This window comes from Gossypium raimondii, chromosome 6 (assembly GCF_025698545.1).
Source record: "Gossypium raimondii isolate GPD5lz chromosome 6, ASM2569854v1, whole genome shotgun sequence".
Classification (NCBI taxonomy): domain Eukaryota; kingdom Viridiplantae; phylum Streptophyta; class Magnoliopsida; order Malvales; family Malvaceae; genus Gossypium; species Gossypium raimondii.
Genome location: NC_068570.1, coordinates 30861024 through 30876593, shown reverse-complemented (window position 1 = coordinate 30876593; position 15570 = coordinate 30861024). Strand labels below are relative to the sequence as shown.

The 15570-nt window shown below is 35.7% G+C and overlaps 1 protein-coding gene and 1 long non-coding RNA gene across 2 annotated transcripts; one reads left to right on the top strand and one right to left on the bottom strand.

Moving 5' to 3' along the window:
* The first annotated feature begins 3144 nt into the window (after nucleotides 1-3144).
* On the top strand, nucleotides 3145-4470 carry LOC105771878 (uncharacterized). Its single transcript, XM_012593261.1, has 3 exons — nucleotides 3145-3202; nucleotides 3324-3905; nucleotides 4307-4470. The coding sequence occupies exons 1-3, from the start codon at nucleotides 3145-3147 to the stop codon at nucleotides 4468-4470; spliced, it is 804 nt and encodes a 267-aa protein (XP_012448715.1).
* An 8760-nt stretch (nucleotides 4471-13230) lies between these two features.
* On the bottom strand, nucleotides 13231-14385 carry LOC105771523 (uncharacterized). The gene is made up of 3 exons (XR_001126541.2): nucleotides 14039-14385; nucleotides 13810-13945; nucleotides 13231-13702 (listed from the first exon to the last, which is right to left on the bottom strand). It is a non-coding gene; the product is annotated as an uncharacterized LOC105771523 (long non-coding RNA).
* Between the last annotated feature and the right edge of the window lie 1185 nt (nucleotides 14386-15570).

Below are 15570 nucleotides of genomic sequence, written 5' to 3'. Positions count from 1 at the left end.
GATGGTAATAGCTTAATTTAGCTATCTCAGGGGTTAATTTGCAAAACTATTAAGCGTTAAGGTTTTGCCTTGGATGATTATAGTTGAATTATGAAGTTTTATGGTAGAAAATGAAAGGTTGTTGATAGATAAACAACTTTTGTAAAGTGAATTATGATTTAGAGACTAAATTGAAAATATGGAAAATTCATACAAAAATTTTCAATTTTTTTAAATACATGGGCTGCTATTGTGACATATGAAAATCGGCTAGGCTTGGAATAAGGATTAAATTGTACGAATTTCATTTTCCGAGCCTAGGGACAAAATCATAATTAATTAAAAGTATAGGGGCAAAATAGTGATTTTTTCAAAGAAGTGTATTGTACTGAATTGTATTAAATTGAGTTAAATTAGTTCGTATAGATCCGGATAGACACAATACGGAGTTAGATCGAGGAAAAGAGAAAGTATCGAATCAGTAGCTTCTGTGTTTACGAACACTTGTCAAGGTAAGTTCGTTTAATTAAATTGTATGTTTATATGTTTAAAATTGAATTTTATGTTGTGAAATATATAATTTCCACGTATAAGTATTGATCACATATCTGAAGATATCCAATAAGTATCAAATCCCGTTTGAACCTAAGAAATTCGATGGATACAAATGACATTGTCATTAAGGGTTCCTGGATTGGTTGTGGTCCTGCATGTGTTGCGGACACACCACGACTCTAATGAGCTTCCCGATTAATGGCTTTCCAGACCTTCCCGATAATTGGCTCTAATGACCTTCCTGATAAATGGCTTTCCGGAGCTTACCAATATTGGCTCGCATAAGCTACCTAATTATGGCTCTTATAAGCTTCCCGATTAATGGCTCTCTAGAGCTTCTCGATAATTGGCTCTAATGAGCTTCCCGAGAAATGGCTCTTCGAAGCTTCTCGATAATTGGCTTGCAAGAGCTTTCCGTTATATGGCTCACTTGAGATTCCCGTTACATGGCTCGAAAAAGTTTCCCGTTTACATGCTCATATGAGCATTCCTGAATATGAATTGACCAATTATAGTTTGTATACTTCATGTGTATTACCCGTGTATCCATCGACATTTTGAATGATTCAACAGGCAAAGTTCTTAGATGAGATAATATGAATTTGAGTCGAATTATTACAGGTATATACTTGAAATACATGGATATGATTTGTACATGTTATATGAACACATGATATGGAAAGAATATGTACATGACAATTTGATTATTGTTGAGCTCATACACGTTTATTGATATTCATATAAAATACATAACTAACATGGTTGATGAGGATATGTGTTAACGCTTTTGGCCAATGTGATTTGAATATGCTTAGAATGCTTACCTTTAATGTGATTAAATGGTAAGTTAAATTCTATGTTATACGAACTTACTAAGCATTAAATGCTTACTTTGTTTCATTTTCCCTATTTTATAGTAACTCAGAAGCTCGTTAAGGTTGGAAGTTGGTCGAAGCCACATCACACTATCCATCATCCCATTTCGGTATATAAAGTAAATTATTTTGGTTATAATGGCACGTATAGTGTAAATTGGCCAATGTTGGCATATAAATAATTTTGTTAAGATTAGCCATTTGTTTGGCTTTTATATGATATGTTATGTTTAGGACATGATTATGGCTTGTTTTGATTGCTCTGTTGTGGCTTGTTGATGTGTTAAAGTGTTCATATAGGTAGAAGACAAATTGGGTGAGAAATGTGGCTAGAAAAATAGCCTATTTCGTCCACATGGGCAAAGATATGGGCGTGTGTCTCAGCCATATGTAATACACAGTCAGGTAACACAGCCATGTGTCCCTTGTATTTTAAAAACTTGAACAATTCAGTATACTCAAAATTGTTCAACGACCTAGCACACGGGCGTGTGGTTTGGCCGTGTGTCCCCTACGTCTTTTAAATTTTGAAACAGAATACTCAAATTATTCACACAGTGTAGCACACAGGCATGTGGCTTGGCCATGTGAACCCTACACTTTATTAATGCAAGTCAATATGCTCGAATTATTCACACAGCCTAGCACACGGGCGTGTGGCTTGGCCGTGTGACACAAGTTAGAGAGCTCCCAAGTTTGGACACGAGCTGGGGCACGACTTTGTGTCTCTTGACTGTGTGAGACATGGGCGTGTCTCTTGATCGTGTGAGACACATGGCCTGGACACACGGGCGTGTGTCCCCTACACCTTTGAAAATTTTTGATATTTTCTGAGTACTTGATTTAGTCCTGAATTGTTACTAACATGTATTTTGAGCTTCGAGGGCTAACATAAGGGACATTATGATTGATTTCTGATATGAATGCTATATAAACTAAAATATATGTTTATTTGATCTGTAAATTTTAAAAATACTTTGTAACCCTATTTTGACGACAGATACGGGTTAGGAGTGTTCATTTATTTGTATCAGAGCTACGGTTTAGTCGATTATCGGACTAACGTAGCATATACAAGTCTAGCTATACATGTTATTATATAATCTGTGATAGTGTGATATCTCCTAACCATTTTAAAATATGTTTTTATATAGCAATGTCATCCAACTGAGCTGATTCTGAGGAAGCTGAAAGTAATGCTCAAGCCTCAGTGCAAAGAGCAGCCTCGAGTAGTAGAAGGCCCGTATCTGAGGGCCAAGGAGGAGAGGCTAAAGAAGCCTTCTTCCAAATGATGAATGAATGGTTTCCTGAATTTGTAAGAACAAATACGGCTATGCAACAACCTCTACCCCCTCGTGTTTCTCAACCAGTTCCCGTTACGCCTTAATGTACAGAACCTGCTGGAGCCAGTAAGCCTCATGTTGATAGAATTCGTAAGTACGGTGCAGAAGAATTTTGAGCTATCACTGAAGATGATCCTGAAAGAGCTGAGTTCTAGTTAGAAAATACTATCCGAGTTCTTGATAAACTATCTTGTACACCGGCTGAATGTCTTAAATGTGCGGTGTCTCTGTTAAAAGATTCAGCTTATCAATGGTGGAATACATTAATTTTTGTTGTGCTGAAAGAAAGGATCACTTGGGAATTTTTCCAAACTAAGTTCAGAAAGAAATACATTAGCCAGAGGTTTCTTAAACAGTAATGTAAAGAATTCTTAGAGCTTAAATAGGGTCGCATGGCAGTATCTGAATATCAACGGGAATTTGTTCAACTGAGTAAATATGCCAGAGAATGTATCCCGACTGAAATCGCAATGTGTAAACGGTTTGAAGATGGTTTAAATGAAGAGAAAATTATTAGTCGGGATTCTTGAGTTGAAAAATTTTGTTGTACTGGTTGATCGGGCATATAAAGCTGAAGAACTTAGTAAAGAGAAAAGACAAGCTGAGATTAAAGCTAGAGTTCCAAGTAAAAGATTTACGGGAAAGTCACACCAGCCAGCATCAAAGAAATCAAAGAAATATTATGATCGTTCTACTACCTCTGCAGGATATTCAGGTAGAGACAGAGGTACTCGACGCTCTAGTCCAAGATCTCAGGCTACATTTGTAGCAAGTGCGGATAGTGTTAGAAACACCAAACCCAGGTGCAAGCATTGTAATAAGCTACATTTTGGTAAGTGTAGAATGAAGAGTGGAGCTTGTTTCAGATCTGGTTCCTTTGACCACTATCTTAGATATTGCCCGGAGAAACCTGAAAAAGATAGTATTCAACCTTTGAGGCTGAGCAACGTAGCTGCGAAAGGTAGACTGCCTCGTAATCTTGGAAATACAAGTGGTAATCGTGGTGTGACAAAATACTTCACTGTAAAATCTAAAGCACGAGCACCAGTTAGGACTTATGCTATATGTGCACGTAAAAATGCCTCTATGCCAGATGTTATTACTGGTACTTTCTCTCTTATTGATAATGGTGTAACTGCTTTAATTGATCCTGGTTCAACTCATTCATATATTTTCCTGAATCTAGTAAAAATTCACCTATCGAGTCTACTGAATTCGTGGTTAAAGTATCAAACCCCCTAGGCCAGGATGTGATGGTTGATAAAATTTACAAGAATTGTCTGTTAATGATATGGGATTATTGTTTCCCAACTGATTTGATGATATTACCGTTCGATGAATTTGATGTGATATTGAGTATGGATTGGTTAACCTTGCATTATGCCTTGGTGAATTGTAAACAAAACATATAGTATTGAAATGTCAGAATGGTGAAATGCTTTGTATTAAATCAAATAAATTGGACGGGTTTTCTAATGTGATATCAACTATGTCAGCACAGAAATATATAAGAAAGGTTGTAATGCTTATCTTACTTATGTGTTGGATATAAAGTGTCTGAATCAAAGATTAAATCAGTGCCAGTGGTTTGTGAGTATCCTGATGTGTTTCTAGATGAGTTACCTAGATTACCGCCAGTTAGAGGAGTTGAATTTGCTATAGATCTTGTACTGGGAACAACACCAACATTGATAGCATCATACATGCTGAGCATTTGAGAATTGTTTAGCAAACTTCTGAGATAAACAATTGTATGCTAAAATTAGCAAATGTGAATTTTGGCTTTGAAAAGTTGGTTTTCTGGGACATATAGTGTCGGTTGAAGGCATTAGAGTGGATCTGAATAAAATTTCAACAGTTGTTAACTGGAAACCACTAAAAAATATGTCTAAAGTCAGAAGTTTTCTGGGATTAGCTGGTTATTACCGGAGATTTGTAAAAGGGTTTTCTATGATAGCTACTCCGATGACACGACTATTATAGAAAGATGTGAAATTTGAATGGTTTGATAAATGTCAGCAAAGTTTTGATCAGTTGAAAGCCCTGTTGACTGAAGCACCAATTCTGGTTCAGCCTGAATCGGGTAAGGAATTTGTGATTTACAGTGATGCGTCATTGAATGGTTTAGGCTGTGTTTTGATGCAGGAAGGTAAAGTAATAGTCTATGCTTCTAGACAACTAAAACCACATGAAAATAATTACTTGATACATGACTTAGAATTGGCAGCTATTTTTTTACGTTGAAAATTTGGTGACACTATTTGTTCGGTGAAATGTGTCATATATTTACCGATCATAAAAGTTTAAAGTATCAGATGTCACAGAAAGAATTGAATCTGAGATAGCGTAGATGGCTCGAACTATTGAAACACTATGACTTACTTATTGATTATCATCCGGGAAAGGAAAATGTAGTTGCAGATGCTTTTAGTAGAAACTCTCTATTTACTTTGCGAGCAATGAATACCCGGTTGACATTGTCTGATGATAGCTCCATTTTAGCTTAGTTAAAAGCTAAATTGATGTTTTTACAACAGATCTACGAAGCTCAAAAAAGTGATAATGAGTTGCAAGTTAAATGGGTACAATGTGAGTCAACTTCTGATTCAGAATTTCAAGTAGGACCCGATGACTATCTATTATTCAAAGGTAGAGTTTTTGTACCAAAGAATTCAGAGCTTGTACAGAAAAGTTTGCATGAAGCTCATAATGGTACTATGTCTGTTCATCTAGGGAGTAATAAAATGTACAATTATTTGAAACAGATGTATTGGTGGTTGGGAATGAAACGTGATATTTCTGACTTTGTATCTAGATGTTTGATATGTCAGCAAGTTAAAGCTGAACATCAGGTACCTTCAGGATTGTTCTAGCTAGTGACAATACCAAAATGGAAATGGGATAGAGTTACAATGGATTTTGTATTAAGGTTATCCCTATCTCCGAAAAAGAAAGATGTTATTTGGGTTATCGTCGATCGTTTGGTGAAGTCTACACATTTTATTCAGGTACATACGGATTTCTCTCTGGACAGATTAGCAGAATTGTATGTTTCAGAGTTTGTTAGGTTACATGGAATACCAGTCTCCATTATTTCAGATAGAGATCCACATTTCACATCCCGATTCTAGAACAAGTTACAAGAAGCTATGTGTGCACAATTACATTTTAGTACCGTATTTCATCCTCAGACGGATGGTCAATCTGAACGTGTGACTCAAATTCTTATAGATATGCTTCGGTGTTGTGTTTTAGAATTCAAAGGCAATTGGGAAAAATATCTATCGTTAGTCGAATTCGCATATAATACTAGTTATCAATCAAGCATAAATATGGCACCGTATGAGCTTTTGTATGGTCACAAATGTAGAACTCCGTTGTATTGGACTAAGCTTAGTGAGAAAAAGATACATGGAGTTGATTTGATTCGTGAAACTGAAGAAAAAAAAAAGGGATCCGAGACAGTTTAAAAGCAGCCTTAGATCGTCAGTAATCTTATGCGGATCTTAAATAAAAAGAGATAGAATTTCAAGTTGGTGACAAAGTATTTTTAAAAGTTTCACCTTGGAAGAAACTTCTTCGGTGCGACCGTAAAGGAAAACTGAGTCCATGATTTATCGGGCCGTATGAAATTATAGAGAGAATCAAACCTGTTGCGTACCAATTAGCTTTACTGTCAAAATTAGAAAAGATTCATGATGTTTTTCATGTGTCTATGTTACAACGGTATCTGTCAGATCCTTCACATGTTATTTCCCCAACGAATGTTGAAATTCAGCCTGACATGACATACAGTGAGGAACCGATCATAATTCTGGCACGTGAAGTGAAAGAACTGAGAAATAAAAAGGTAGCTTTAGTAAAAGTTCTCTAGCAATGACACGGAATAGAAGAAGCTACCTGGGATCCTAAAGAAACTATGAGAACGCAATATCCGAACCTCTTTACTGGTAAGATTTTCAAGGACGAAAATTCTTTAGGGGGAGAGTTGTAACATCCCATTTTCAGTGAAATGAAAACAATGGTTTCGGTACCACAAATTCGAGGCCAGAAGAAAATTTATTTTAATATTATTTTATGGTCTATAGCATGATAGAAATATCGTATGAAATTTTTGTTAAGAAAATTTTACCGATTACTTGTTTAATTTGATGAAAAGGACAAAATTGTATAAAGTGCAAAAGTTGAATTCTAGTAGCTAAAGGTACCAAATAGCTATGGAATTCAAAATTTGAGGTCCTTATATGGCAAATAGACAATTTAGAGGAGTTAGTAGATAAGGATGATTATTCATCATTGGAAAATTTAATAGAGTAAAAGCTTAAATTGGAAATATGATAAAATAAAAGACGATAAATGAATTAAATAATAAAATATTATCATTTTCATCATCTTTCCTAAAAATAAAACATGGAAACCCTAGCTATAGGAGCTTGAAGTTAGCAAGCTTATTTTGCTTAATGAGGTGAGTATTCTTGTCCCGTTTTTAATGATTTTTATGTTTCCGAGAACGTAAAGCTTAATTTAGCTATCTTGGGGATTAATTTACAAAACTATTAAAGTGTTAAGGTTTCTCCATGGATGAGTATAGTTGAATTATGAAGTTTTATGGTAGAAAATGAAAGGTTGTTGATAGATAAACAACTATTGTAAAGAGAATTTTGATGAAATTATGATTTAGGGACTAAATTGAAAAGATGGAAAATTCATAGAAAAATTTTCAATTTTATGAAATACATGGGCTTCTATTGACATATGAAAATCGGCTAGGCTTGGAATAAGGATTAAATTTTGATGAAATTATGATTTAGGGACTAAATTGAAAAGATGGAAAATTCATAGAAAAATTTTCAATTTTATGAAATACATGGGCTTCTATTGACATATGAAAATCGGCTAGGCTTGGAATAAGGATTAAATTGTATGAATTTCATTTTCCGAGCCTAGGGAAAAAATCATAATTAATTAAAAGTATAGGAGCAAAATAGTAATTTTGCCAAAGATGTGTAGTGGAAAGAATTGAATATGAATTGTATTAAATTGAGTTAAATTCATTCGTATAGATTCAGATAAACACAATATAGAGTTAGATCGAGGAAAAGAGAAAGTATCGGATAAGTAGCTTTTGAGTTTACGAACACTTGTCGAGGTAAGTTCGTGTAATTAAATTGTATGTTTATATGTTTAAAATTGAATGTTATGTTGTGAAATATATAATTGCTACATATAAGTATTGATCACATATCCGAAGATATCCAATAAGTATCAAGTCCCGTTTGAACCTAAAAAATTCGATGAATACAAATAACATTGTCATTAAGGGTTCTCGGATTGGTTATGGTTCTACATGTGTTGCGGACACACCACAACTCTAATGAGCTTCCCGATTAATGGCTCTCTAGAGCTTCTCGATAATTGGCTCTAATGAGCTTCTTGATAAATGGCTCTCCGAAGCTTCCCGATATTGGCTCCCATGAGCTTCCTAATTATAGCTCTTATAAGCTTCCCAATTAATGGCTCTCTAGAGCTTCTCGATAATTGGCTCTAATGAGCTTCACAATAAATGACTCTCCAGAGCTTTTCGATAATTGGCTCTAATGAGCTTCCCGATAAATGGCTCTCCGAAGCTTCCCATTGCACGGCCCGAAAGAGCTTCCCATTTACATGCTCATACGAGCATTCCTGAATGTGAATTGACAGATTATAGTTTGTACACTTCGTGTCTACTACCCATGTATCCATCAATATTTTGAATAATTCAATGGGCAAATTTCTAACATGAGATAATATGAATTTGAGATGAATTATTACGAGTATATACTTGAAATACATGGATATGATTTATACATGTTATATGAACACGTGATGTGGAAAGATATTATATGGAAATTTGATTATTGTTGAGCTCATACATGTTTATTGATATTCATATGAAATACATGACTAACATGGTTGATGAGGATATGTGTTAGGGCTTTTGGCCAATTTGATTTGAATATGCGTAGAATGCTTACCTTTAATGTGATTAAATGGTAAGTTAAATTCCATGTTATACGAACTTACTAAGCATTAAATGCTTACTTTGTTTCATTTTCCCTGTTTTATAGTAACTCGGAAGCTCGTTAAGGTTGGAAGTTGGTCGAAGCCACATCACACTATCCATCGTCCCATTTCGGTATATAAAGTAAATTATTTTGGTTATAATGGCATGTATAGTGTAAATTGGCCAATGTTGGCATATAAATATATTTTGTTAAGATTAGCCATTTGTTTGGCTTTTATATGATATGTTATGTTTAGGACATGATTATGGCTTGTTTTGATTGCTTTGTTGTGGCTTGTTGATGTGTTAAAGTGTTAATGTAGGTAGAAGACAAATTGGGTGAGAAATGTGGCTAGAAAAATAACCTATTTCATCCACATGGGTAGAGACACGGGCGTGTGTCTCAGCCGTATGTGATACAAAGCCAAGTAAAACAGTCGTGTGTCCCCTGTATTTTAAAATTTTGAACAAGTCAGTATACTAAAAATTGTTCACACGGCCTAGCACACGGACGTCTGGTTTGGTCGTGTGTCCCTGCATCTTTTAAATTTCAAAATAGAATACTCAAATTATTCACATGGCCTAGCACATGGGCGTGTGGCTTGTTCGTATGACCCTTGCACTTTGTTAATGCAAGTCAATATGCTCGAGTTATTGACACGACCTAGCACACTAGCGTGTGGCTTGGTCGCGTGACCCAAGTCAGAGAGCTCCCAAGTTTGGACACGGGCTAGGCTACAGCCATCTGTCACTAATTCGAATGCCCACAGGGCCTGAGACAAGAGTGTGTCTCTTGACCGTGTGAGACACACGGCCTGGCCACACGGGCGTATGTCCCTTACACTTTTGAAAACTTTTGATATTTTCTGAAAAATTGTCTGAGTACTTGATTTAGTCGCGAATTGTTTCTAATGTTTATTTTGAGCTTCGAGGACTCATATAAGGGGCATGATGATTGATTTCTGATATGAATGCTATATAATGCGAAATATCTATTTATTTAATCTGTAATTCTAGAAATACTTTGTAACCCTGTTTCCATGACAGATACAGGTTAGGGGTGTTACACTTGTTATGAGGTGTGTCTCCAGTGTTTCGTACTTTGTAATTTTGAATGAGGTTCAAGGAAAGCAATTCCGGCCTTCTTGAGGCTTAAGGCAAGGGGCTCCCTTTAGCCCTTATTTGTTTATAATTTGTGCCAAGGGATTTTCAAGGTTACTTCACATGGCTAGAGAGGAAAGAAGGCTTAATGGGGCGAGCATAGGACAAAGTAAGTTAGTTGTTATCTATTTTTTTCGATGATAGCATCTTGTTCGGTGAAGCCCCGGTCGAAAGGGAAAATAACATGAAATCAATAGTGTTCGAGTATGAAGGTGTATCGGGTCAGTTAGTTAATTTTGATCAATCTGTTATTTTCTTTAATTGTAATGTAGATAATGTTGTGAGGGAACAAGTTGGAGGAATTTTGGGAGTGCGAATCTCAAACAATCCAAAGAGGTACCTTGGTTTACCAACTACGGTGGGTAGAAGGAAAAAACATGCTTTTGTGGACATAAAGGAGAAATTGACAAGGAAAATGAAAAGTTAGAGTGTGCGATATTTACTGATTGGGGGGAACAAGTGTTCATTAAGTCCATTTTGCAAGCCATCTCGATTTATGCTATCCAATATTTCATGTTTCTTGTTACTTTGTGCCGCAATTTAGAGAATATGAGTGTAAATTTTGGTGGTGAAATTCGAAGTCTGGTAAGGGTATACATTGGTGTAGGTGGAGTGTTTTGTGCACTCTAAAAGCATAGGGTGGGTTAGGGTTTAGAGATATTAATATGTTTAATATGGCCCTGCTAGTGAAGCAGAGATGAAAGCTAATTATGCAACCTAATAGTTTGTTTGCTCGAGTAATGAAAGCTAAGGATTTCCCCAGGGGGACTTTATGAGTGCACGATTGGGAGCTTACTCTTCATATACCTGGCGGAGTATCTGGGGAGCCTGCAGACTAATTGAGGTAGGAACAAGAAGGAGGATTGGGAATGGGTCGGCTGTGAACATCTGGAATAATGTGTGGTTACTAGGTCTTGGAAATGGCAGACTTCAGTTTCAAAATATTGATATTAGGTACACTACTGTTTCAGATGTAATTAATGAGGGCATGTTTACCTAGAAGCATGATGATATTAGGGATTTGTTTGGTGATGATCAATTGCAAAAAATTCTTTTGATCCCACTAGTGAACCATGTACAAAGGGATGAAGTGATCTAGAGAGGGATAAAACAGGGGAATATACAGCTAGAAGTGGCTACAAGTGGCTCATTACAGAGGAATGTTGTCACATCTCATATTTTTATTATTATTAGAACAAGTTTGAAAATAAGGAATGAAGTGGTCTAGTGGTTTAATACTCCTTAGCTATCCTAGTGGTCCAAGGTTCAGGTCCTATTGTTCACACCTTTTCAATTAAATTTATTTACAATTTTTCCCATGTGCTTAAGAAGTTGCCATCCACCCTATAGTCACCGTATTTAGAAGGATTTCTTTCTTCCATTAAGAGTCAAACTTATCATAAGTTGAGGGTGCATGATCCCCTTTTCACTCCATGTCTCTCTCCCTTGCCAAAACTTCTCACCTTTACCATTAGTAGAGGTTCACTGAACCTAGTCCATGTTGACCAAACTGTATTCTCATTCATCACCCCTCCTTGTCGTCCCCTCCTCCCTCTTTCTCCAATTTCTTTCTTTTTCCTCTTCCTTTCTCATCTATTTTCTCTCTATTTGCAAAAACCACCACCCTTTCTCTTTTAACTTTTTTTCTTTTCCTCCACTGTGATTGAACCCTTTATCACCGTTCACCATGCCTCATGCCCACCGCACCTCCTCCCCTAATCTTTTTCTCCTCCCATCGCCAACGTGATCACCACCACGAGTCTTTTTTTCTCCTACATTTCTCCCTTGCCTTTTTATTTTCTTCTCCAACCTTATTGCACCAAAACTCATATAGTTCCTTTTCTTCAACCATCGTCAGACCACTGCTCCCTCGTCACCAGACCGCCGCTGTCGCCACTGCCATTAGTGGTTGAATTTCTTCCTTTTTTTTCCTTCTTTATTTTGTTGTTCCATATATTGATTAAACTTATACTCACTTTGCTCTAATGGTTCTTTTAGATCGCTCAACTCACTGATCTTGTTTCTTTTTCAATTCATCGTCTATCTTTATTTAATCAAGTTTGTAAGTGTAGGTTATTTCGATCGTAGACTCCTCCTCTTGGCTAAATGGTATAGTGGCCATAGGGATAATTATTTATTATTATTTATTTTTTTGTAATACCGTTCCTTACAATCTTTGAAGGAACAAATGATAATCATAGGGGAGACCCCTAATTTTGCATTTGAAATCATCTTTTCGAGAGTCCAAAACCGTGGGGTAAGTGTTGGTGAGGCTATTAGTAACTGATCTATTAGTGATAAATTATTTTCAAACGGATCCTAACCAATAATCATTATTCATGTGTTAGATACGTCTTTCGAGTTAGATCAAAGCGAAATCGATACTAAGGATTGTGGCTTTTAGGATATTCGATAAAAGGTGTGGGATCGATTCTACTTATTGTATGTTATATAATTATTTTTTGTTATATTAATAACTTAAACATAATTAATTATGAGTACACTAAGTATTCAGAGAGGAGTTGAAAGATTCATTACGAAGGACCCAAGCAAGTGACTCTATTTGAAATACATTTTGTGAATCGCATGAGATATGTGATATGATGTGATTATTGTTATAAATAATGATGTATGTGTAGATCTCGTTCTTATGACATGTGTTGCTTGGCTTATGTGATATATTTGGTGATTCAAGTATGTGATATATATATGAGTATGTGAATATTGAGACTTATGATCTAATGTGACAAGCATGATTAAACATGTTAAAGTGAAGATTAGTGAAATGTGATTATGTGAGCATGTCCACATGCCTAAGTGTTAGAAGTGACTTACATGTGTTTAAAAGTGAAATTGCCATGCCACATACATGGGGTGGGATTTTGTGAAAGGTCAAAGTAAGTGGCAATATATCTACATATCAGTGGTGGCTAGTCTACAAAGTGTTATAAGTGGTAGTACATTTGCATATCAGTGGTGGCTTGTCCTCAAAGTGTTATTAGTGGCAGTTTATCTGCAAATCAGTGGTGGCTTGTGCACAAATGGTAATTCGGATGGACAATTTTTAGGGAACTCGATAGTAGTGTGTATCGGAGATGGGTAAAAAATTTTATAAAGTGTGCATCATTTTAAAATATGCATCGATATGTCCATGCAAAAATATCAGTGTTATAATTTATAAATATTTTGATGTTTGATATGTCGTGATTGATATATTTTGGTATATATGTGAATATACTTATGTTGATCTCACAGTGGGCCTTTCAAAGCTCACCCATATTACTTATGTGTTTTCATATAATCCTCGTGATTAATACTCAGATTTGGTCGTCAATGATGCTCTCGGAAATGTTTCTTTTACGATTATGAATTTTTCTTATGTTTTGAACTTTTATGGACTTTATGACCTCTTTTTTGGATTTTATTTTATGATAGACTATTGAACTGTGGCATGGGATTTTTAAACTATGAACGTTGGACAAATTGCATGAGTTTTTATTATGGATTAAATAATTTGGTATTTTTCCTAATAAAATTGTTTTCTGCAAACTCAATTTATCGAATTTGAATTTGAATTTGAATTTGAAGTAACTAATGTTTTTGTGCCAACGGTAGGGGTGCTAATGTCACGTAAGCTTGTGAATTCGCTTTGTCTAGTTTGTAAGGTGGAGGAGGAATCGGTGTCCCATTTGTTCCGTGATTGTGTTTTCTCGAAGCACGTCCTTGGGGGGTTGGTGTGGTTCTCTCTACAATCAACATGCAACGTAGTTGGAAACAGTGGTTAGCAGAGGATTTTATGAAAAGCAGTTTAATGGTATGTAGAAAATTAGCCATCTCTTATTGGGGCATTTACCCGTGGGAGAACATTCTGGATCCGACCATGGCTGAGGCGCGAGCATGTTTGAAGATGGTCTCTTTTGTAAAAGAGCTGGGTTTTCGAGATGTGTGTGTCGAGGGGGATGCTTTAACAGTCATCCGGTAACTGAAATCTGCAAAAGAGGACAAATTTAGCATCAGTAATCTCATAAAAGATATTAAGGAAAGAGGGGCCAAGTTTAGGAGCCTCCAGTTTAGATTCGTACCTCGGGAGGCTAATGTGACGACACATGGGTTGGCGATGGAAGGCAGACAGTATGGTTACCCCATGTATTGGGTAGAGGAAGTCCCGAAGGAGGTCGAAAGGCTCGTTGACAAGGATAGGAGAGGGGTTGGGGTAATCGACCATCTGTAAAGGCTGAGTCTGGATTCGAAGATAGTGGATTGTCCAATGAACTCGAAGGCCTGATGAGAGGTTTTCTAGTTTTGTTGCAATCAGAACATGATGAGTTTTTCTGGTTACCTCGACGATTTACTGGTGCTACGAAAAGCTTGAAAGTTGTCTGGAGAGGAAAGGTTTTAGATCCAGGGGCTTTCATTTCTTTTTCTGGTTTTTGTTTTGTTATCTTTATTTTGTTTAGCTGTTTTGGTTTTGCTACCTTTGTTTACTGTTGGCGCTTTTAATGCGGTTAGGCTGTTTCGAGGTCCCCTAGGCGCCATTTAGTTACCCAATGGTTGGGCCACACCTACGGTCATATTGTAACTGATTTTAGGGGTGAGCAAAATTCGATTTGATTCGAAAAAATCGAAAAAAATTTAAATTTCGAGTTAATTGAATTAAATTATTCGAGTTATTCGAATTATTCGAGTCAACTCGAATAAGAAATTTTGAATTTCTAGTTGAGTTGAGTTGAATTTTTACAATTTGAATAATTTGAATAATTTAAATAACAGATTAGTATAAAATAGAGGTGATCATGGGTCGGGTTGGATCGGGTTTGGGCTTGACTCAGAAAAAACATTTTGGCCCGTGTCCTAGGCCCGGGCCCGGCCCAGCCTGAAATATGGGCCTAAAATTTTGTCCAGGCTCGACCCAGGAAAAAATTCCTAAGCCCGAGCCCGGCCCGACCTAGCCCATTTTTTAATAAACACCAAAAAATTATTTTAAAAATAAAAAAATAAAAAAGTATTTTAAAATATTTTAAATTAAAAAATTAAAAAATATATATTTATTATATATTCGGGTCAGGCCTGGGCCAAAAAAGTGGTGCTCGAGGCTCGGCCCGTTTTCTAAACGGGCCTCGTTTTTTGCCCAAACTCATATTTCGATCCTATATTTTTACACGAACCCTCCTATATTTTGGGCAGGCCGTCTGGTTGGGCCGGGCCGCCCTGCCCATGATCACCTCTAGTATAAAATGTCGTTTTGGCCCCTGTCAATTTTGAAAATGAGCAAATTGATCTCTTAACAAAAATTGCAAAAATATCAAAGTAAATTTCAAAATTTGAAAATAATTTTAAAATTCAAAATATTTATAAAAATTTTAAAATTTGTATTTTAAAAAACTATAAATTTTAAAAAATCTAAAAATATATCAAAAATTAATAAAATAATAATTATGGAATCTAAATAAGTGAGTAATGATTCAAGTTTATCATACTAAAATATCTTATTTTTTATTATTTTACTTTAAAAAAGTTTTCAAATATATATTGTTTCAAATTTATGTGTTCTAACATAGAAATAGTTATTGTACAATATTTTAATTTAATATTATTAATTTTTCTAATTTAACTC